Source organism: Mesoplodon densirostris, chromosome 1 (assembly GCF_025265405.1).
Source record: "Mesoplodon densirostris isolate mMesDen1 chromosome 1, mMesDen1 primary haplotype, whole genome shotgun sequence".
Classification (NCBI taxonomy): domain Eukaryota; kingdom Metazoa; phylum Chordata; class Mammalia; order Artiodactyla; family Ziphiidae; genus Mesoplodon; species Mesoplodon densirostris.
The window spans coordinates 87,921,032-87,946,611 of record NC_082661.1 but is presented as its reverse complement, the minus strand read 5'-3'; the positions used below and the strand labels follow the sequence as shown (position 1 = coordinate 87,946,611).

Here is a 25,580-nt window from a genome sequence, read left to right as displayed (position 1 = left end):
AAGAGTGAATCCTAATGTAAACTATGGGCTTTTGGTGATAATGGTGTGTCAATGTAGGTTTGTCAGTTGTAACAAACGTACCACTATAATGGGGGACTTTGATAATGGGGGAGACTATGCATGACTGAAGGCAGAGGGTATCTGGGAAATCTCTGTACCTTCCCCTGAATTTTGCCGTGAACCTAAAACTGCTCTAAAAAATAAAGTTGATTTTTAAAAAAGACTATTTGTTTTGTTCATCTGTCACTATGCTGAATATCTTTTATATAGTTTCAGAAAAAACATTTTTTTTTAATTTAAAAGACAAGCTCTGCCTCTTACAAAATGTATTACATAATACTTTTAGTTTATAGAAATATCAGAGATACTATTAGTCACATTAACTCCACAGTTTTTACCTTGTTATGAATTAAATATAGACCTGGTCCAATTGTAAGAAGGTAACCTCACTATATATATATTTCTCATTACATATAAATGGCTGTACATACCCAAAAATAGACCTCTTCTCTTTACTAAGTCAGTGCTTACCTACACCTTTCTGAAACCCAGGCAATCCATGGGCAATAAGATTATAAGAATTGATTCTTCAAAAAAGAATTTTCCTAACAAACTTGATGATGATTGTGAACAAGAGTATTCCTATGCAACAGAAAATGTCCTAAAGCTAAATGTAACATGAAGGAAAAGCATGAGGAAAAAGTTTAAGAAACAAATAAGGAAAATAATCATGAAGATTATGGGAGAGTAGGGAAGCAATATAGAGATTAGAATACTAAGAAATGTGGCTACAGGGATTCTAAGTATTCCCTCTCAATAATCTGTTACATTCTCTGGTTTTGAAAAAGATAAGGGAACATCTGTGCTCCATGAGGCCCTGGGCCAGCTGGATGATATGTGATTTACATTTCAGCTATTTTCCTAGGGTTCATGCTCTCTCTACAGTCAGGAAGGAATGGTTCAGGGAGCAGATCTAGCCACTAAATGACTTTGGCATCATTATCGGATTTCTCTATTCTTCACAGTGATTAGCAAGCCTTCATGGTTAGAATATTAATTTCCAGTCTTCTTTTCCAGTTCATTATTCACAGACCTAGGGATACACTTTACTTATAACTCCTAACTGAATGTAATTCAAAGGTTAAGAAAAGCCTTTCTTTTTCATCAAAACCACTTTGACAGCTTACAGTACCAGACTAATACGAGGAACTCTATAATCCTAGCTTTTTACCGTAAGAGATACAAGATTAGTTAATGGAAAAGTCTGTTTGTTCTTTAGTTATACATATTCAGCAATAGCAGTCTTAAAAATACTCTTTAAAACTCATAAAAATTTACCAACTTGAAATATTCTTTACTTTCACTTTATAGACAATGTTCTAATGTGATATCAACCAGGTAAATGGGCCACATTAAAACTTCTGTATGGTCTCCAAGTAGAGACACCTTCAGTGGCAGAAGAGACTTCTGCTATGTATTTATCCCTCCCTTAATGGTTTGTATTCAACCGTTTTTAGAAAAATTCCAAGACTACCAATTGATCTGATTTTTATATTAACTTGTAAAATTCTATAGCTCTGCTAGGCTTCTTCAATGTGATCATTAAGTAGCTTCCTGACCTCAGATACAACCAGAACCAACCCATGAGAACCAGGAAAATCTCTTGCTCACACAGCTGCTACATAATTTAATTCCCTAATCCATGTTCTGTCCTCCTTCAGGGCCTTATCAAATACTGGTCCATAAGCTCTGCCTGAATCTTCTCTACTTCTCCTTTCTTGCCAAATGAGGCTTCACTTGTGAGGTTTTGAATATGACTTCCTCTGTGAAGCCTTTTCTGATTCCTTAGACTACATTAGTTTCTCCTTTGACACAGACATAGCACCTTCTTGTCATTCAGAGAACTCATCACAATTATAATATACTATCTAGATACTCAATAAATTTGTAAAATGAATGAATTTATCCATCAACATGGAGGAGTCTCCTCTTGATGCCAATTTATAGATGAGGCTTAACTATTATTTTAACATGATAATATTCATACTGAAATATTCAGCCTCAAGAACTGTTATACAGTCAACTTGTTTTCCACCCTAATGCCTCTTAATACTTTACCTTGTGAATTAAAAATCAATTAATTGTTTAAATCAAACATATTTCCGGTTAAAATATAAAATATTGATTAAGAAGCTCACTTATAATCTGATCTTGAGGAATAGCAAAAATATAATAAGGGTTGCTATAGACAATTTACCATGTGGCCAGCATACAGTCACCATCTGATACAGATTAAAATCGAAATCTTAATACTGATCTAAATTTTGTTCCCAAATGATTAAGATTAGTTTAGTTAACAGACACACACTAAGCTTTTTTTTTTTTTTTGGAAGGGAAGCATAAGGGAGCTTTGTTTAATTTATAAATTGTAAATGCATATATTACATATGACAAAAGTAATAAGCAAAAGAATCTGTAGGTGAGAAAGCCATAAAAGGAATGCAGAATTTTTAGGGAGTTACTCAACAATTTCATCTAAATGATAGGGGCGATACTCATACATACCACTGGTACATGGACCATCATATAGCCAATGAGAATAAAAACCTGTTGTATGTTCTGCACTGAAAGTATCAAATCATCTTACCAGAAACTTTTTGTATTACTTCATTAACTTCCTTCATGAACACTTTCTGTACAAATACCAAGTGGTTTAGAAGATCAGTTGTAAGGTTATGTTCGAAGGAGCCAACCTGCCAAACAAAATCAGAATATTAGATTAACATACTGACTATATTAGTTTAAAATACATCTCACATAAGTCATCCCAAACTCTGAGGAAAAACAATTATCTACATGCTATTTGAAATGAAAATACTGAAGAAGGGTTAAAAATATTCCCCAATACTCTACTGGCCTGACATTGTTATGAGCTATTCCCCCCATATTTTAAAATAACAGTAGCCAATAAGGTATAGGAAATCTTTTGAAAATGAATGAAAATTATACTCTATGTAACTTGCTGATTGCAAAATTGAAATTTTATGTAGAGTAATATTTATTTTTAATGACCACTGTTGTAGAGTTAGAAAGATGGACCAGTATAAATGAAAGTAAATGTATTTACTCATTCAAATATTTATTGACCATCTGCATTAGGTGCTAAAGATACAGCTGTGAATAAAAATAACAAAATTATGGCTCTCATGAAACTACATTTGAGCAAATTAGCAAATCAGATATACTAAAGTCAGCTTTACCATAATACATGTCCCATAATTAGTATAAAGCCCAAAATTTCTGGCAAGTATTAGTTAATAAACAGATTAAATAGAAACCCGGCCCTAACTGGAGTTGAGTTTTATATTAACAATGAATTGAAACATCCTTATGAGTAAGGCAAATGCTACAACATTTGTCACTTTGATAGTGTCCATATTTTGATCAAAAGTTAACAGCAAAAGAGATGTAGCAGTCTTTTCTTAGGTGAGAAGTCACATAAAGTCTAAGTTTCACTGGGCACTTTTATTTTATATATAGTAGTATCAAATGGGCAAAGATGATTTTCACATGTGTCTACTTTAGGCCATAGTTAAATGGGCAACTCTCAGAGAGATGCAACTTTAGATTCTTCTGAATGTTTGTAATTAACTGCATTCTCAGTAAATCTGGGATGGTGTTCTGCCCCAATTACAAACTTTATAGCTTTATAATAGCTAATATTAGTAAGGAACTATGCAATATACTGCATTTGATTTGTTTTATTTTCTGTCAAATGAAGCATTAATAATAGTATTGCTAAACTACAGTCTGGGACACTTATTTTTCAGTGTAGAAAGCACAAATGAAATATGCTTTATAATCCACCTTTAAGTAAATATTTGACTTCTAGCATCTTGTACACGAGAAGTTCTAGGACAAGCAGAGTCTAAAGAAGGTAAACTAGATTTAAATATATCCTACTTAGCTGTAATATTTCTAGAAAGACGCCAAAGAGCATTCTTATAGATCCTTCAGATTCTAGAGGATAAAATTTATAAAACAAAGAGTTGGAAAATTGATTTTTGATAAGGTTGCAATTGTTTCTGACAAACTGACAAAGCAAGCTGAGGGACGAGCACACTGTGTGACTCCTACATCTCTCATTTGATAGTTGGGAGACTTGGGGAAAGTTATTTAATCTCTCTAAATTTGATTTTGTACTATAAAAAATTAGGATGATAACAAATGGCCTACTTACCACAAATCAAATGAAAACATATCCAAATGCTTTTTAAACTTGTGATAATTGTACAGATATAAAGGGAAAAAATAATGATGGAATCATGTATGCTGGCTTTCAAATTCCCTTAGTAAAGAAACTAGTCTGTGAATCTGCTTGTAATTATTTTATGTCTGTATGACCTTTATATTGTTAATAAATATGTATACCTGGATGAATCATGTAACCTCTCTAATGGCTCAGTTTCTTTACTTGTAAAATGAGAATAAAATATCTACCTCAAAGGATTGATTTAAGGATTGTACAAGTCAATGAATATGAAGCACCTGACAAATGTTAGATACCCTTAGCGTTTTTATAATCAAATGAATCACGAAAATATTGTAGAGATGCATGTGAAACCCAATATAATAAATTTGAATTCAAAGATGATTAAAACAAGAAAAAAAAGCATGTTTAAATAGAACTATAAGGAGAGAGACACAAACACACATGTGTACGTACGTACACACACACACACACACACCAAACAGAGTACAAAATTCTGTAGGAATAAATGATTTGATGATTTTTTGGATCACTACATACTTTGGTACAACTAAAATTTGAAGGCTCCTAAATTACAAAGAGTAAGAAGATTAAAAAGTGAACTTACTTCTGCCACACAACGTAGATAATTTCCCTGTAAATAGTACCCTTGTTTAGAAGGCAGTTCATCTATACTCCACACCTGGTCTGAATAACTATCATGCTCTTCCATTATATATTTCCCTGACATAGTAACAGGAGGAAGGTTAAGACTGGCAGAAGGAGGAATGGTTGACATATCTGTGGCAGAAACTTTTGAAGTAAAACGCAATCTGTGATTTGGCAGCTCAAATGTAAACCTGGTCTGTGCACCTGTAAGAAATAAGGAAAGTTACTGTTTGTTGTTCAGGTGCTCATTCACTCATTCATTCCTTACGTTGTTCGATAAATGGTGTCTATAAAAAAAAGTATGCATTTTCCAAACCTACGTTGAAAGATATGAGGATATTTTAAATTTGCTTATAAAATATTTCCCATCTTTAAATATATGTATGGTTACTATAAAGCATCAGCCAGTATTACTAAGCCAGCAAATATCATTTATTAAGCCTACTAGGTGCCCAGCATTGAGTTAGGTGCTAGAGAAACACCTGTAAATGTTCTCTTTATTTCACATAAGGTAGAAAAGAAATTGCCTTTATTATGAAAGAGTTAAAACAAGAGAAATTAAAGTGCAAAACAAAACAACAGCAATCCATACAGTGTTTTATTCACAGAGAATAGTTAGCAGTTGATAACTTGCCTCTTGATCCTGACTCAGTATGGAAGGAAACAGTGAAATTGTCAAATCAACTAAATTACACTCAATGAAAACATTCGTAAAGTATAAAATTTTACAAACACATGTATCTTTGACCTTAACAATAATAATGGGACCATACTCCAAATAAGAATATGGTATGAGTTTTAGTTTACTGTTGGTTCTAAACACTTAAATCAACAATTTGGCATGTAGTTGTTCAAACAATTATAAATACACAACCTGTACTATTTATTCAGGCCATATTTCTCCAACTATTTATTGAGGGCATTAAGGCGTAGCAGAAACCTTGTTAAAATCAAGATCTATTATTGCCTATTACATATACTGTCTAATGTATATGTGCATGTTCCTTTCCAACCAATCAAATCTACTGATACTGTTCTGTACATAAGCAATTCTCTCCACTCAAACATTAAACAGCCTATTTTGCCTACATTTAAAATTTATTATATGTTCGTAGTATTCTCGATTGTGCCAGAAGTAATTCTCTTTCTTCCACAAACTAATTAAAGGTCACCTCCTATATGTCACTTTCACTATATTCACTCACTATACAGTAACGTTTATACTTGGAATGAGTTATCCATAAACAGAAACATGCTCTCTCACCAACTGGTGCAACCGTGAGAGGCCAGATAGGTCACAACTGCTCTGATATCCTCTTACTCACCACTCCAGCCAGGCAGAGTCATTGACTATGGCTTGCAGGCTGCAAGGGGTGCGGGCTGCCCTCCACAGTAGCTACCACTACTATTACTACCACCAACATCACCAAATAAAAACACAGACTGAAGTAATACTAGGCCTCAGGTCATCCCTTACCACTAGTATAACCTTTTTTTTTTTCTACTGTTTTTGTCCCTTTCCTTTATTGCAAGAAGAATTATGGGTTGTTATCTGACTGGATATTTGACAATATGTTTTCTTTGCTCCTAAATACTCATATCTTCCTAGTTCCAAACTGACTATTCGGCTTTTGATTTGCTGCTTCTGTTGACTCTTCTATTTCATGGATACCCTGAATAAACAGACAAGAAGAGCCATTTAGCCCAATACCTGAAGGCCCAACACTTCTGACTCTGCCAAATATGGAAATTCACTTTAAAGTGCTTCTGTTTCTGATACGAAAAGATGTTCAGAAAAATCCCTCTCAATAAAGAAAACCTAAAATGCTAGAGAGCAGAAATAAATACATACACATACATACAAAAATACATACATGTATGTATTCACATATATGTATATGTGTTTTTTTAAATTATTAATGTAATTTATCATGTTAATAAAATAAAGGAGAAAAAATATTTTAATTTCAACAGATACAGAAAAAAGTATCCAATAATAAGTATTCGCCAATCATTCATAGAAACTCTTAGCACACTAGGAATAAAAGTAACTTATCTTGACCTGATAAAAATAATCCAGCAAAAACCTACAGCAAGCATCATATTCACTGGTGAAATATTAATTCCCTTAAAAAATGTGAGTAAAACAAGGATGCCAGCAGTACCCCTTTTACTGAACTTGGTAGTAGAGACACAGTAATATAAGAAAAATAAAAAGGCATAAAGACTGGAAAGGAAGAAACAAAAGTATTATTTGCACATGGTATGAATATCTACTTAGGAAACTCCACAGAATCTTATTAGCAATAATAAAATAGTTTAATATGGTTGCTGAGTATAAGATTAACATCAAGTGCATTTGTACATACCACCAGTAGTTTAAAATGCTATTTATAAAATATACCATTTGTAATAACAACAATAACATAAGGTGCCTAGGTATCTAAGTAAATAAACATATCTTGCAACAGATACACAAAAACCTCAAGTTGAAAAATTTAAACTTTATAGAAAAACGTTGAAGATCTAAAGAAACAGAGAGATAGACATATGCAGGAATAAGAAGGTTAAATACTATGTCAGTTCTCAATATCAATCAATATTTTTAATTCTCCCCCAAGTAAATCTATAGATTCAACTCAATTTCTATGAAAATCCAAACAGGCTTTTTCAGGGAACTTGGCAAACTGATTCTAAAATGTATCTGAAGGAGCAAATAAACAAAAATAACCAGGACAACTTCTAAAAAAAGGAAAAGTCAAGTATCAGTATGACACTGGTGCAAACAGGCCACTGAGGCACAATAGAGTTCTCTGAAATAGACCCCCATATACATAAACACTTAATAGATGATAAAGTTGGATTATCTGTCACTGAAAAAAAGAACAGATTAGTCAATAAATGATGCTGAGGTAACTGGTTATGCATACTACTCCATACCAAACTGAAGAAAAAACCAGTCAATTCCTTACAGATTAGGAACTTAAATGTGAAAAGCAAAACTTCAAAATGTTTAACAGTAAATATGAGAGAATCTTCTTATGATCCTGGGAACAGAAGGATATAAAAATTTATATTTTTATGTCTTCTTCAAGACATAAAACTACACAATTAAACAAGAAAATATTAATGCAGTTACATTAAAATTAAGAGTATATGTTGATCAAAAGACCAAAAAGTGAAATAAGCCTCTGACTGGGTAACAATATATGTTGAACATATAACATCAAAGGTTTAATATACAAAACATACAAAGAATTTCTGTGAACCAAGAACAATACAAATGACTCAATGGTCAAATGGACAGAAAACAAACAAGAACCATCAACAGGTGTTTCATATAAGAAAACATATAAGGACCCCTTAATCATATTTAAAAATTGAGCTCCATTAATAACTACAGAAACATAAATTAAAGTACAATGAGATACCGTTCCACATTTACCAGACAAGCAATAATTTTAAAGTCGATAATACCAAGTGTTGGCAAAGATGCAGAACAGTGGGAACTCCAATCTAATACTGATAGGAGGGTAAAAACTGGTGGACACAAGCACTAAGGAAAACAGTTTTATATTTCCTAGTAAAGTTGAAGATGCATTTACCCTATAATCAAGCTGTATCACTCCTAAGTAAATATCCTTGAAAAACTCTTGCACATATGTACCAGAAGATGTGTATGAGAACAAATGTAATAGCAAAAAAATAGAATGAGGCAAAGGTCCATCAATAGTGGAATAGATAAATAAATTGTGATATAGTCACTTAACGGACTACTATATTTCACTGAAAAATGAATGAACCAAAGATACATGGATGAATATAAATAAATCAAAGAAAATGTGCAATAAAAAATTCCAAGTTAAAATATACATTAGTGGGACTCCATATGAATAAAGTTTAAAACAGGCTACAACAAAATTGGTCATTTGTGAGTATATGTCTCCGTAATAAAACTATAAAGAAAAGCAAAGCAATGGAAAACACAAAATTCATGATAGTGATTATTAACCAAGCACTCATGGGGACTACTATCTGGTAGTAATAATATTCATTGAAGGAGCCTTCAAAGTACTGGTAATGTTTTAATTCTTAGGATGTGTAATCGGTGGGTGAGTTTACAGTTCTATAAACTGTGTGAATGTAACTGACATACTTTTGTATACATGATACATTTCAGAATAAAAATACAACAGCAAAGTGCTTTTGGAGAGGATATATAAGGATCACAAAATCTTATAAAAATAGCTATTTTGAAGAAGTCAAATAACCTCTGATTTAAGCTAGATGTACTCAACGTGAAAATAAACCAAGTTATTCAGGCTATAAGAACCTAACAATGTAGAAATGTATCCAACTTGTAGAAATGTATTCAATTCAAGCTTAAGTTGGAAATGGTTTCTAAAGAGTGGATAACTCTAAAGAGTTCAAATGAAAGCAGGGTCCATGCTGGTCATTCAAGGAAGTGTATTGCTATTTTTACTTGACTGAATGAAGAACATCATTAATGAAATTTAAAAGTTTTTGATTAAAATTATTTAAATTTTCATTAAAAATCTATAAAACTAAATTTGTTTCACCAAAATATTACTGATTTCTTAAATCAGTCATAAATTTTAAGAATGAATTCAAACTTCAATGTTACCTGTCATTCCATGACTTCTCATTCTTCCCATCTTGTATTCTGCTTTCAGAGATGGTAAAAGTGCTGCTCCAATGGCTATACCATCTAACATGGTGCTGAATTTAAGGACAATAGGCTTCTTCTCTAAACCTTCTGGTAGCTGAGGAAATTCATTTGTTTCAATAGGAGTTTGATTAACACTTGTTGGGGTTTTTTCAGAAGGTAGGGGGGTTGCAATATCTTCTTTTACAGGCTGCGGGCTATAGAGCAGAAAAAAAAAGTTTAAAAAAGACAATTAGAACAGCTACTAATAAAATTTAAATTGTATAAAAATAGGGCCTCCCTGGTGGCGCAAGTGGTTGAGAGTCCGCCTGCCGATGCAGGGGATACGGGTTCGTGCCCCGGTCTGGGAGGATCCCATATGCCGCGGAGCGGCTGGGCCCGTGAGCCATGGCCGCTGAGCCTGCGCGTCCGGAGCCTGCGCGTCCGGAGCCTGTGCTCCGCAACGGGGGAGGCCGCAACAGTGAGAGGCCCGCGTACCGAAAAAAAAAAAAAAAAAAAAAAAAAAAAAAAAAAAAAAAATTGTATAAAAATAAAAATTGTATAAAATTGGTATTCTCAATGTAAAAGAGCAAAAATAAACTATGAACAGATGTTTTCTTTCTAATACCAGATCATATTAAGACTTCCTCAGAACAGCCATTGAAAAATGATGATCTAGAAAAGTAAACAAGATGAAGTAATAACAATATAAACTGAATGTTACACTGCCAAGGCCATTCACATCATTAATGTGAAACTGGAGGTTTGTCTGATTCCAAATTCCATGACTCAACCATTATGCACTCTACTGTTGATTGTTAATACTATTACTATTACTAGCACTATTAATAAAATAACACCAACACCAACAACAGCAGTAATTATTTGAGTGCTTACTATGTGCCAGGTATTATTCTTATTGCTTTGTGTATTTCATATAATTTATTTATCTCACAAAACCCTTTGATTAGGTACTATTATCTCCATTTTACAAATGAAGTATAGCGAGAAAGTGGTGAAATCAGTTTTGAACTCAGTCAGTCTGACTCTAGAGTCTTTTTGTTTTTAACTACTCCACTCCACTGCCAATACATTCTAATAAGGAAAAATTCCTTAGGGTATTTTATAACTTAGGCTCATGTACACATTCTGGATTCCATATTCCACTGACAGGAGAAACATGTTTAAATTATTACTACTTAGTCAACCAGACATGAATTAATATTACATCAGAATTAAAGATCTAAATAGGACAACTGGAAAAATCACTGCTTTAAGACACTGTCAAAATACACACTTGTTATTTTCTGCCTTACAGGTTAGGAAAAAGGAAACATAACAAGACAACTTTTTACCTTCTACTTATATTTTTATTAGTTATTAATTAGCTATAACTTTGGAGACCAGGAAGAAAGCTTGGCAATGCAGACCCAGGGAATAAAGGTTACTGTGCAAAGGTCCCATTTACTGCCTTTTAAAATATTTAAATGGTATATTCAAATCCTGCCTTGAACCATGTACAATAATCTCACATAGAGGTCAGCACAAAACCACGCATGGGACATAAATGGCCACTGCAACTTTATAAATCTATGCACTCACAAATTTCAGTGAGTTCAAAGTAAAGAAATATTGCTACAATCCTAGAATTTGCCTTTTATTAGTAACATGTTATAACGTCCACTAATCTCTAGGATCTCTTAAGCTTTACTGATGCAATATGAAAGACTGACAATTGCATTTGTGACATAGTACTTTAATAATATTCAGAATATGATTCTCCCACAATCATGTTTAGCTACTTTTCACCTGCCCCACTATCCATAATAGTCACTACTTAGATGTAACCTTCTGTCTTCCTCCAAACTATTGTTAACACAGCGAAGAATGACATGAAATACTATATAGAATCACAGATCTTAAGTAAATAACTTACACTGTAGAAGGTTGTCTGATGAGATCTGAGATCTGCTTAGATAGTTGGTGAGAACTTCGAACCATCATGCTGTGTAAGGTGGCAGGGTGTTGGGGAATGTTGATGCTGATAGCTCCTACTTTGAACACCGCGGCATTGTTAGTCTTCAACCCCCTCTGGGCACTGTAGAGGGCTTGGGACTTGGCAATACTACATTTCACTACAGTTCTAATTGAAGAGAAGGAGGATCATTAAAATATGGCCAATTAAAGAGAAATTTTGAAAAAGTATTTTGAGAGCAAGACAAATGTTTTTAAATCATTCAATGAAGTAAATTACAAGATTTTTCATGAATTTAAATCACACTAAAGAAATAATGTTTTCTAAAAATATGGACATACATTTTATACTGAATATTATTCTGTTTAATAAAGAGCTTACAGAAGAATGTATGTATGTGCTTACACGGAAGAGAATACACTGACATATTACACATATACAACACACAAAATCCCATTTTGATTTTTTTCCCCATTCAGAACTCCATTTTTCTTCAACATATTTTAGGCATCTGTACAACCACTAAGAAAATATAAACAGTGAAAATTAAAAGAAAAGAAACAAACACTCACTATACTTCTTAAAATCTAATCAGCCAAAGAAATTAATCTAACAATCATCTAATATGTTAAAAGAAATTAATGAGAAGGAAGAAATATAACTTGCATTTTCCATTTTTTTTTCAGTGAGTAGCAAAGAAATGATAGAAGTCCAATTCATAATGAGTAACTACTACTTAATTAAAAATTGGTAAGCTTTGCTGGTACAGATATAAAATAGAAATACTGTCTTTCTTGATTTCTTGTTCTTTCTTTCCAATGCCTAGAACAGTGCTTTAAACATGGTAGACACTCACTGAATTTTGTGAAATGAATGAGCAGAAAGAAGTACAGCAGAAGAATGACTCAACACACTGTGGAATTCACAGATATCATGTGATAAATCATGTATGTAAAAGCCACGATGAAGCAGTCTTGACACACACAGTGGAAAGGTTCATGTCAATGAACTGCACCACTAAAGGCCCAGTAGTAAAAGGAAAGCTTTTAACATATATGTTATCTTTCAAATGAGCAAAGAATGCTTGACAACAGATTTAGCAAAACACACAAAATGCAAATTTCATATTAACTACATGTCAGTTCACACACATTTATCTCTACTTAGGCTACAGAGGATTCACAGAGAATTTATTTAGTCTCAAGGACCTAAGGAATCATCCATTCATTACATTTAACTTCTATAAGAATAAACCTTGAGAAGCGTTAACAGTGGTTCTATTAGAAGTTCTGATTATTTACATAGTGAAATCCAGGTATTATACAAAATTCGAAAATGATTACTAGAGAACTGCATTTGCTTTCTTCTTCAAAGGAAACTATTTCTCAAAGACTATCACTGACTAGAAAAAGAAAAAAGTAATCTATGGAATTGTTCTAGCTAGCAAGAGTATAGATTCTAGGATGCTGACTAGTTACTGAATTTTGAATCTTAACTATTTTAATAAATAAAGCTACTATTTATCATCAATGAGATTCCATTTTAAATTCAATTTCAACATGAGCCAGAACACTCAGATGGTGCTAAAATGCAAAGGGCTTTCTAGTTGTGAACAGTATTCACCTACTGAATGAAACTAAGCATACATTTACAAAGAAGTCTTGTTATCATGACATTCAAGAAATTCTATACCTATCTTACTATTTTACCTTTATAATCTATAGAAGTCTGCTTGAATATTACTTGTGATTATAGAAGCATATACACAACCCTTGATTTTCAATTACACACCAAATGTCAGAATAGAAAGCTATGGGGCTGACTGCTCTCCTACTGTAGATCCTACTGTGGTATTTCCAGTGGAAATTTTGATGTTAAGGACTTCAGGGGCTCTGTGTTGCCCAACTCTAGAGGGCACCATCACACTGTAGGCTATGTAAATGATGCCCATGACTACAGCGTGAGTAATGTTCCTTGGAGCTAGACAACAGGATAGTCCTACACTGATCAAACTGAGACAGACACTGTAGAGGATGTCTGATTAACTCTTGTCAAACTGTACATGTCAAACATGTAAGGAGACCCAGAATGAGGAATTAAACAATTTACAAGCTGCCAATATGAATTATCTATTCATAATTTATCTATTCATAAATTATCTATTCATAATTTCAGATTTATCTATTCATTATTATCTATTCATATATTATCTATTTTAATTCTTAAAAGAGCTGTCACTTAATCTAGATCAAAAAACATGTAGTATACATAAGACTTTTACACAGGAAAGAAGTGGTTGAAGTCTTTTTAAAGAGAAGACTATAAAAACTTGTAGCATGCCAGGCATGCCTCATATATGTAAAAAGTTCATGGCAAGTGACCAAGAAGCTTGGTTCAAGAATTCATTGGCAGTGGTGGTAGGGCAGATCCACTGTGAGCCTGTTATAACCACCACAGTGCCTAATCAGGCAAGGACTTATCCGCATCTTCTTTTTCTTCCTGTGTCCAGGCCACAGGGCCTTTAAAGCAGGCCAGCCATCCTCATAGTGCCGGTTGAGAGTTTGAGGATTTACTTTGGGGCCTCATTATCGCTACTCTATCTCCACCCCCACCCCACCTCCTTGATCTTGCAGGCCCAGACTTTAAAGGCAGGAAAAGGAGGTAAACTAATTTATGTACCCTGACCCATGCTGCCTGCCTCAGTTCAGTTTTGCCTGGAAATCTCTACAATGTGGACAGAGAGTGTTGGGATCAGGTGTAATTCAGTTAACTATTAAAAATCATTCGAGCTTTCTTTCCCATTTGGCAATTGTACCTTACGTGTTAACTCTCTCAGCAGGAAGGTCTAAAAAAGGAGGGAGTGGTCCTATAAGTGATATTATGACAGGAACTACCTCTCACTTGCTTACTGTTGCATCTCTGAAACATAACACAGTGAGCAGGCCATACTATGCAACTAATAACCTAATTAGTTGAGTGGATAAAGATGTGATCTTCAGCCATTAAATAGCATCCTCTCTAAAGTCATACAGTACTGATTTTTTTTTTATTATACATCCAGAGAACTCAGTGATAAAAAAAGAGAGAAACAATAAATCTTCTCTAGCTACTATAACTTCTAAAGTGGAATTAGCTATTTTTCCTATATCTTAGAGTGGTTTCCAAAAACAATCAATTTTCTAATTTAATATTAGTGCATTTATTCTTTTTTAGTACTTCTAGTTGCCTGATGAAGTGACATAGATCACAGATAATCCCAACAAAGGGTTGCTGACTGATGATATTTTGACTATGGCTTATTATCAATACGCAATGAAACAAATCTCACCAGGTATTGATAATCTTACCAGCCTGGAACAAAATATGCAGATTCATCTATTTATTCAGCATACTGAAATTTTATAGAAAAGGCTGAAAGAAAATATCAGTCCTAAGTAACATACTAAATTGTCATGGTGGTAAGACTCATGTGACAAGTATTTAAATATATCACTACCACAAAATATCAGATATACACAGGCCAAATCAAGCCGGTCAAAATACAAAAGGATAAACAGTAAAAGCCATACATAAAAGCTGACAACAGAGCAGTGAACTCTCTCCATCTTAAAGACAGAATTATTATAAGATTGACCAATGTAGATATTTTCATATATTAGTGTTTTAATAATTAGTTTTGCAAATTTGTGAAAACTCATTTGCAAAGTTAAAAATTTTAGCTTCTATTATCACATCAAACGTTAACAAGGGTTTGTAACAGGTCTTAAAAAAGCACAAAGCAACACACAACTACAGTGTTACAATCTTTCAACAATAAAACAAGGTATGAATTACCAAAAAGGTAGTCCTTACCTGTGTATTTTCCTTGAAAATCAGTAAACTTTAATCTACAAAAGGATCTATATTAAAGCTACAAAATAATAACTACATACTTTCACAGCCATGCAGATAATCTAAATATTTTATCTTTAAAACTATTCAATACTATGTTAATCACAAAGTCCATGAAAAAGAATAATAATGACATACAGAAACTCTTGTTTGGCTGTGCTTGTAGGAGATGTAGGAAAATCCTCCAGTCTACAGATGAAGATTCAAGAGAAAGCAGGAAAACAAAAAGGAAGCAAATAAACATTCATGCATAAATTACTGACAATATGAGCAATCATTTGGAAAGCTTTTATTTTCCATTTTTAAAATTTTCAAGAACCTTTTCAACTATTTTTTTAAAGTTCCATTTCCTTTTAATTGAAACTGGAAGTGAAAAGCCAAAGAATAAATCCAGAAAGTCTTAACACTACTAGAGTTTGGCAGTGAGTAATTAATAACTTTTATTTTTTTAATGAAAAAATTAAGGGATCTTGGCTTCAGATTTTTTTAAAGGCAAGAATTATCAACTAATACTTTTTTAAAAAAATCAATTTTATAAATATGTTTGCAAATTTAGAGACTATTTGAAGCCCTTAAGAGATAATAGATAATGGAGATAAGAGGTTCAAGAGGATAGAGTAAATAAAACCCACGAGACATCTAAAGAAATTTTTTTTTTTTTTTTTTTGCCTCTGGTACGCGGGCCTCTCACTGTTGTGGCCTCTCCCGTCGCGGAGCACAGGCTCCGGATGCGCAGGCTCAGCGGCCATGGCTCATGGGCCCAGCCGCTCCGCGGCATGTAGGATCTTCCTGGACCAGGGCACGAACCCATGTCCCCTGCATCAGCAGGTGGATTCTCAACCACTGCGCCACCAGGGAAGCCCTGTTGTACTTTTGAATAGGTCACAGTGACCATAATACTTTAAATTTAGACTCAACAAAGGAATCATGAAACCCAAGGTCTATGGTGACTTCCTGCAGTAGCATCATAGTGAGGTAGAAGGTGCAGAGGTTCAGGCATCTCTTCTTACTGACTGTATGACTTTAAGCATTTTAGGAAAACACTTTGATATTTCTGAATCTCGATTTATTGTTCTGTAAAGTGGGGATAAAACACCCCAGTTAACAGAACTGTGGTGAGGATTAAATAAAATAATGTATAGGAGGCTCCAGGTCCATGATAGATAACTCCTTTAGATGGTAATTATTACATAATAATACCCCTCTCCTCCCATACTGAATGATCAGAAAAGATCTTTTCTCACAACTACTGGAATTTCCTGGTCTTTAGAAAGACTGCTTAGGACATGTGATCTGGACCATTTAGGCAGCTATAATGAAATATACTCTTTGGTTCTAGATATACAGGTCCAAACTGCCTCAGCAAGACTTAGACCTCCATTTCATCCATCCATTTTATGTTCCCCAAGACAGTCATCACATTACCCATGTTTGAAATGTTATGAATAGACCTGTAATGAGTCAAAGTACAACTAATATTTAATATTTATAACATTGAACCAAATCCTGTATTTATCAGTATTTAGCATGATAGATGCTTTAAGGGACAATAGTAGGACATTAACTAGTTATAATATTAAGAATGAGCAAATCCTCAAAATCTGACCTAAATTATCAAAATACATTTTGTAGTTATAGCATAAAAGTGCTGCACTGAAAGGAAGTTAGGAATGAAGTTTTATACTCCCAAGTGTATGAGCAAAGTAAACAGTTAAATGTATTGACAACCAAATAGTGATCTAAATATCATGTATAAAGGTAATCATTATCAGAACAATTTTGGACAGACCCACAAATAGAACATATAAAGAAAAGGTGAGAGCAAAGAGTCAAAAAAAAGCAATATGGAATGGTATACTCACTACAGAAAGCTTACCTATACTATTAGAAGGGTCTCACAGGCTTTATTGTTAAATTCTTTAAATGAAAAAATGGCAAGATAAAGTTTGGAAACCCAGCATGAATATGGGTAATGATTAGTTAGAATAAGATCAAGAGACAGTCTATATTCTCTGACTATAATTTTGTTTTAAACACTTAACTATTTGAATTATGTGAGCTTTTGCATCTCATATGTTTAACTGAAATTTGCATTGTAATCATTTTTCCTGTCACACAATCTTAAAATGCCCCAGGAGTCAGTTTTTTAGGGTGGAGGGGTGGCAGTAGGCCAATTTTAGAAAAGGAATAAATAAGTTTTCTGAGAACATTTCATTTGTGATGTTCTTAGTGACAGAATCACAGTGTCTGGCAACATTAAGTAATATAAATCTCAAAACTTAGTAGGTACGGGATTCATCCAATGAATTTTAAGTTTCCTGTAAAACTATAACAAACAAGTTTAAGAGAATAGTAAAAAAAAAAAAAACCACACTTACTGTATATTTGGTGTAATCCCTTCAAGCAGCACAATATTGACCCCACCAATATGAGCAGTGGCACATGTCTCAGTCATCTTTTGATGTAAAACATCTTAAAATGTGAAAAAAAAAGTGTATGAATTCTGGAAATAGAGTTGCACTTCATATTAAAATGTCATTTTATTCATAATATGTTCAATGACAAAAGATAACTTTAAAGGTACAATGAAATTTAAACTATTTCCAAACGAGTTTTTAAAAAATTTCCTTGAAGATTTTTATTTCTATGCACTCACATATACATATGTATTATATGTCAAAACCGGAATGATGCTGAATATGTAGTTTAACATGCCATTCATGCACTAAAGAGCCTAATGACATTAAACAGCCTAAGGACATTTTAAATCTCAGAAGTAAATCTTGGCACAGAATACTTACAAGAATTTTAAAAACGTTAAGAATAAGAAAAAGAAACTATATACATGAGCACTCTTGATCTGTATAAATGGGAAGTTCCATTCTCTGAAGAAAAATTGCCAAGTAGGAATTTGTGAGACATGGCACTGGCTTTCTTCAGAAAAAACGCGCCCCAGGGTTAGAATGTCACCTGCCTTTCATTTTTTCCTTCAGTGTGAAACTGCCGTGGATCCTCTTCAGCTCTGACTCCATGGTTAGCCCACCAATGTCGGCCTCCAGGTGTGTGCGGCTCACCATGCCAACCCCAAACACTATTAGAGTGACGTGCTGGGGCTCAGCAGCTGCCACACTGCGCTTCCTCTGCGTCCTCGTCAAACTGTTCTTGTCTTGTTCATTCTCAAACACAACTTTACACGTTGGCTCTGTAGGGCTCCGGACTCCTTTAAGTGAACAGAAATATATAGGTTTAGACGTGAAAACTGCAAAATGGAAGGACATCAACTGACCTTTCTTTCCTGCACATTCCAAACTGGCCCTCTTTGTCCTCTTCCCCACCAAAATGATTTCTTAAATTTTTCAACATTTTCCCATGGTCATATTTGAAAATAAATAGTACAGTCAGGTGTTTGAAAGCAGGTCTGTGTGAATTCTTTAGGAGCATACTGTGTAAGGGTTAGGAAGGATGGGAAAAAGGGGTAGCAGAATATCTGATCGCCATCACTATTTTCTCTCCTTGGGTGACCGCCAATTTCTTTGCATTTCAATTATCCAATTATAACATTAAGAAAACATGATGAATAAATTTGTCTTTTTTAGTATTATTGCTATTCTAAACGGAAAAAATTTTAAATATAAAAATATCCATTACCTGCTGGTCCAAATGTTTCTGAAGATTTTTCCAGTATTCCTGTTGGATCAGAGATAAGTGAATAGAAGTTAAGCAATTTATACATATTCTGCCAGCACTCAGCTGAAGGCTCACTTTGTTCTGACACTGTAATTGAGTCAGAGTCATCCATATGGATAGTCATATGATCCGCAACGTCTTTTGAACCCTTCCTAGACACTTTTGAAGTTCTTCTTTCAGATCTTCCTAATGAATTTTTGTTTCGAGACTCCTTTTTGTTGTTCTCATTGTTGGTCCGTTTGTTCTTTGCATTATTTACTCTATTGCCACCATTAAGACTTCCTCTAGAACTGCGGCTGAAGTCAGATGAGCGAAAATCCCGATGTTTTCTGGTTTTGAAGGTAGGCGTTGGAGAAGCTGATCCAGCTGTATATCTGCTAAGTTTAATGTCAGTCTGAGTCGCTTTGATGTCATCTATCATCGTACTAAATTGATGAATAAGACGAACTAAAGCCATATCTACATGCTGGCTTATTGACTGACAGGAAATAGTAAAGTTGCAGTGAAAGGTATTGTAATAACGCTTGTTGAGATCATGAAAAGAAAGAGCACTGGTAGAGTTCTGAGGGGTGCACACAGACTTTTCCATTACAACAGCGCTGATGCTAAAGGTTTCCAACATCAATGCTGGTTTGAACTCAAGTGGAGGAAGATTCACATGGCCTTGCCTAAAAATGTGGAAAAAAATGAAAAAAGAAAATGACAAGGTTTTATTTCTTTTTCCCCAGAACCACACAATCTTTATTAATTTGTTAGCAAAATAATCTCTAAGGTGAAGAATAAGCCATTTAAATAATTTTAAGTAAGAGATCAAGTAGAATAAGTTTTTCCAACTTTTTCATAAGTGGGAAACTGGGCCTTAAGTCTTCCTTCGTGATCTTACTCTATGACTAGTCAAAATCAGACTTAATTAATGATTTCAGTGAAATGGTAAAATAATTTTTCTTGCCATCTGATGGCACACCCCAACGGTATTAGAATTTAAAGTCAATAGTAGGTCAACCAGAACATCTTCCTTAACCATCCTCTACTGTTCTGTTAAATATATGATTTATATATTTAATTTCTTCACATTTTATATATTTTGATTTGCTATTTGAAATGAAACCCTGCTGGCATATTTTGCCAAGTTGAAAGTGCTAAGAAGAGCAACTGAAACAAAAATGAGAAATGCACACAAGACTTAAAACCTCTATAAAAGTTATTTTCGCAAACCCCCTGCATATCTAAAATTTTTCAGGTAGAAATATTATAGACAATTTTAATATTAAAATGTCAAAATATCTCATATTTTCATAAATCAACTACTAATAACAATAAACCTCAAGCACCAAAATTTTAAAAAGATATTTTTCTCCTCTTCTTCCATGTAAAATATGAATGTGTAGTCATATAGGTTAAATTAAACACAGGATTTTTTTCTATTGGGAAAAAAAACCTCTCCAAGATTCTTTGATATTTTCAATTTGACTTAAAGAAATTATAATTAGAGACTAATAATTCCTTAATGAATACTAGTATTTCGTATTTAATAAGAAAAATTCCACTCTGTGGTATAATTCAAGAAAATGTACAAGCTTAGAGTAAGCCTATAATCAATGCTAAGTGTGCAATCAGAGAAGGAAAAATTAGATTTTGAGAATTAGAAGATATAGAAGAGAGACTCAAAAGAGATTAAAATAATCCAAAACTGCAAAAACAAGAACTGAAAACATGTAAGCGAGGCAAAAAAGTCTTAAAGAGAGGAGATTCAAGTAAAAGGGGGAAGAAATCTAGCTACATAATGAAGCAGTCATTTAAGGCAAAAGCAGCCACATGGGTAAAGTTAAAATTAAATATTTATTAAGCCCTTAACATGTTCACCTATCTTGACTGGAGATAGCAAAGATATAAGGAAACCAATATTTATGAGGACATACTACATGCCAGGACTTATGCTAAATGATTTAATAACTGTTCTGGCTTTATGGTCTAGGAGACTTATACATGTTTATATAAGAAACTATAACCCAATAGTAAGGTACAATAATTAGTAGAATGAACAATGTGCTACAAAAAAAGCCCAGACCAGACTAAAATTAATGACCAGGAAAAGTGTACTGTGACAAAAGTTTCCTAATAAATAAGAGCTAAGGTGGAGTTACAGGAGATCTGAGAAATAAAAGCTAACCATGGTGGAGTAATAAGAATGTAGAGCATTCAGAGGTGGTGTGATAATAGAAAAATTAAAAGGAATGTTAGGTTCGGCTAGACTAAAGACAGTAAGTTCAAAGTCATTCAAAGAATTTGGAGACATAAGAAGGGAAGTGTGGTCAGATGAAGGTCTGGTCTGTAGCAGTATTATATGGCATTTAGCAGGCCAATAAGTAGGCTGTAAATATAATCTAATATATATAATCATATTATATATAATATAATTATGCATAACCTAATTATATCTGATGATACATATACTATGTGTGTATACATACCATTTTTATATATACATATATTTTTACATATTAATATATATTTATATGTATGTATATATTTACATGAAAGTAGGCTACTGTAAATAGAAATACAAATTTAACGCAGGACTTTAAACTCTAATCCAGGAATGTAAGCAGATATTAATGTTTTGGTGTCTGGATTTGATGATTCCAATGTGAATGGATGCAATTACCATGGTTTATAGTTAAATAACACCAGACCCCAATAACATGGTTCAAATTTTAACTGAAATTTACTGCATAAAGTATAAACTTGCTGCTAGCTCTTCAGTCCACAAATCACTACATAAATAATAGACGTACATCATGATCACTGACCAACCACATCACTTCTGTCAAAGTCTGCCAGTGATTAGTCAGTGCACATTTGTTTTTCATTTCATGCACAGACAGTAAAGCATGTAGTTATATTGCCTCCTTGTGATAAACCCACATGACATTTTACAAAAATGGTTAATTAAAAGGGAACTGGACAGCAAAGATGAAAATGAAGCAAAATAAGATTGTGGTGATGAAATTCAATAAAAAGTAAATGGAAAGTTGCAGGGTATAAAATCAACATACAAAAATCTGTTGTTTCTATATGCTTACAATGAGCCAGCAGAAAGAGAAATTAAGAAAACAATCCCATTTACAATCGAAACAAAAATAATAAAATACCTAGGAATACATTTAACCAAGGAGGTAAAAGACCTGTATACCAAAACCCATAAGACATTGTTGAAAGAAACTGAAGACACAAATAAATTGCAAGATATTCTGTGCTCATGGACTAGAAGAATTAACATTGTTAAAATGCCCATATCACCTAAAGCAATCTACAGATTCAACGCAATCCTTATCAAAATCACAAGGACATTTTTCACAGAAAGAGAACAAAAAACATATATGGAACCACAAAAGACCCTGAATAGTTAAAGCAATCCTGAGGAAAAAAAAAAAACAAAGCTGGAGGTATCATGCTCCCTGATTCTGAACTATATTACAAAGTTAAATTAATCAAAACAGCATGGTATTGGCAGAAAAACATACATAGATCAATGAAATAGAATTGAAAGCCCAGAAATAAACCCACACATATATGCACAATTAATTTATGACAAAGGAGCAAAAGACAAACAATGGAGAAGGATAGTCTTTTCAATAAATGGTGTTGGAAAAACTGGGCAGTCACATGCAAAAAAAAAAAAAAAAGAAAAAGAAAGAAAGAAACTAGACCACTATCTCACACCATACACAAAAATCAACTCAAAATGGATTAAAGATTTGAATGTAAGACCTGAAATCAGAAAATTTCTGAAAGAAAACTTAAGCACTATGATTTCTGATATTGGTCTTTGCAAGATTTTTCTGATATGCCTCCTCAGGCAAGGGAAACAAAAGTAAAAATAAACAAATGGAACTACATCTAAATGAAAAGCTTCTGCACAGGAAAGGAAGCCATCAACAAAAGGAAAAGACAACCTACTGAATGGGAGAAGATACTTGCAAATGATATATCTGATAAGGGGTTAATATCCAAAAAATACATAAGGAGCTTATACAACTCAATAATTTAAAAAATGATTAAAAATGGGCAGAGTATCTACATAGATATTTTTCCAAGGAAGACATATAGATGGCCAACAGGCGTATGAAAAGATTTTCAACATCACTAATTATTAGAGAAATATAAATCAAAACCATGATGAGATATCACCTCATGTCTGTTAGAATAGCTATCATCAAAAAGTAAGAAATAACAAGTATGGGCAAGGATGTGGAGAAAGGGAATCTTCATACACTGTTGGTGGGAATATAAACTGGTGTACCACTATTGAATACAGTATAGAAATTCCTCCAAAAATTAAGATTAGAATTACCTTATGATCCAGCTTTCCTACTTCTGGGTATTTATCAAAATAATACAAAAACATTAATTCTAAGAGATATATTCACCCCTATATTCATCATGGCATTATTTACAATAGCCAAGATATGAAAACAGCCTAAGTGCCCATCAATGGATGAATGGATGGAGAAGATATGGTATACACTCACACACACACACACACACACAATACTACTCAGCATAAAAAAAGATGAAATCTTGCTGTCTGCAGCAACATGGATGGAACTTGAGGGCATTATACTAAGTGAAATAAGTCACACAGAAAGACATACCATATGATTTCACTTACATGTGGAATACAAAAAACAAATAATAAAATAAATAAACCAAACCAAACAAAAACAAACACCCAGATACAGAGAACAGAGTAGTGGTTACCAGAGGGGAAGGGGCTCAGGTAAGGGAGGGGGGAGCAAAATGGGTAAAGGAGATCAAACACATGGTAACAAAAGGAAACCAAACGTTTGGCAGCGAGCATGCTGTAGTGTATACAGAAGTAGAAATGTAATGTTGTACATGTGAAACTTATATAATGTTATAAATCAATGTTACCTCAATTAAAAAATAAAGTTTAAAAAAGTAAATGGAGTTATAGAAGAAAACAACTGAGTATGAAAATGTTGACACTTCCACTGTTCTAGAAACTCTAGATATGCAGCTAGAGGAGCTCAGAGAAGGCAAACTTACTAGCATAAAGAGGAAGTGGTCATGGCAAAAAGGATGAAGGTATCCCAGAGAAAGTGATGTGGGCAAAAACCTTTCTAGTGAAAAGAACTAGGGAAGATATTTCATGACACAAAGTGCAAAGGTAAAATGTTGGAAACTGCTGAGAATGGCATATGACATTTGCTAAGGCACAGAAAAGATGCTCATTCTGTGTTGTAAGTTACATGATGATAAGAAGGTAAGGACTACACAAACTACCCTTTGATGAGTTTTTAAGAAAGAAATAAAACACCTTAATTCTCCATGTTTCTAATGTTTTAAATTGTATGAACAAAATATTAGTTTTACTATATTTTTCATTTTCCTATACATTTATAATAAATAGTAAGAGGCTTTTTTAATATTTTGACAAACATTTTTCCAGGTCACAAAACAAAGGTAATTTTCCCCATTAATCTTTATAATCATTAAGGTCACTTCTGCAGTGTTTCAGCTTGCATGGTCATTATTAATGGTACCACACTATTGTGAAAAGCAAGTCCATACTCTCAGCAAGACTTCTACTCTGTTCCTAATAGAAAATACTGCCTGCTACAAGTCAACTCAGAAAGGAGGTTAGGAGTAAGTTCTAAGAATAATATATAAAATTACAATCCATAAGATCATAAAAATTAAACTACTGCAACAGTAAATAAAGTGTATTTATCAGCATAAGTGCTTTGGCTGACTCTCATACATGTACTAACATCTTACAAAAATATGCCTAAAAATAGGTCTCATAACCTACTGATAAAATCAACAGGTTTTTAAGGAAATGTGACTACTGTTTCTGTTAAATGGAAGTTATCTTCTCATTACGCTATTAAAATTACTACCGCATCAGCACTGGAAGAAAGCAAAGTTAAAAAAAACAAGTATTATAACTTTTGTACAAAACTTTACATAAAAACAATAATAATGTAAGACACCTTCTTGCTCTTTTGCCTTTTCTCTCTTTGGCTGTGTCTGAATCCACGATATCTGCTCTAAGGCAGTCCAAAGTTCCTGAAAATGAGAGGTGTTCTCCGAAGTACATTCGGTAGCAGAGAGGCACTGCATCCTGTGACTGGATCCCTGTATGACTCAGAAGAGGTTTGAAAACAACCTAAAAAACATAACACATTTATATTACCTCAACTTAACAATTCATCATTTATTGTGGCTTTTTTCTTACACTCTATCTCAGTATATATTATTAACTGTAGTGTGAAGGGGAAAAAAAAGGCCTTGTATAATAAATATAGCTCTAATTTTACTTAAAACTTAACAGTATTTTTGAGCACCTACTATGTGTCACTCATCTTCAAATTAATCATAAGGACAAAGATGCCTTGATCCTACTTAAGTGAAAGTAC

At 33.4% G+C, this 25,580-nt stretch overlaps 1 protein-coding gene across 5 annotated transcripts in view; it reads right to left on the bottom strand.

Annotated features, from left to right (window-relative positions):
- Positions 1–25,580, bottom strand: part of BLTP1 (bridge-like lipid transfer protein family member 1) — a 211,864-nt gene that overhangs the window by 57,375 nt on the left and 128,909 nt on the right. For 4 of the 5 annotated variants that reach the window (XM_060105644.1, XM_060105652.1, XM_060105669.1 and 1 more), the window contains 9 exons: positions 25,155–25,330; positions 19,099–19,805; positions 18,425–18,670; positions 17,829–17,922; positions 15,589–15,639; positions 11,521–11,727; positions 9,564–9,802; positions 4,878–5,122; positions 2,648–2,753 (listed from right to left, as the gene is read on the bottom strand). In XM_060105644.1, the coding sequence (XP_059961627.1) occupies positions 2,648–2,753; positions 4,878–5,122; positions 9,564–9,802; positions 11,521–11,727; positions 15,589–15,639; positions 17,829–17,922; positions 18,425–18,670; positions 19,099–19,805; positions 25,155–25,330 (2,071 nt within the window). The remainder of the gene's footprint in view (positions 1–2,647; positions 2,754–4,877; positions 5,123–9,563; positions 9,803–11,520; positions 11,728–15,588; positions 15,640–17,828; positions 17,923–18,424; positions 18,671–19,098; positions 19,806–25,154; positions 25,331–25,580) is intronic. The other variant, XM_060105660.1, reaches the window with a different exon arrangement.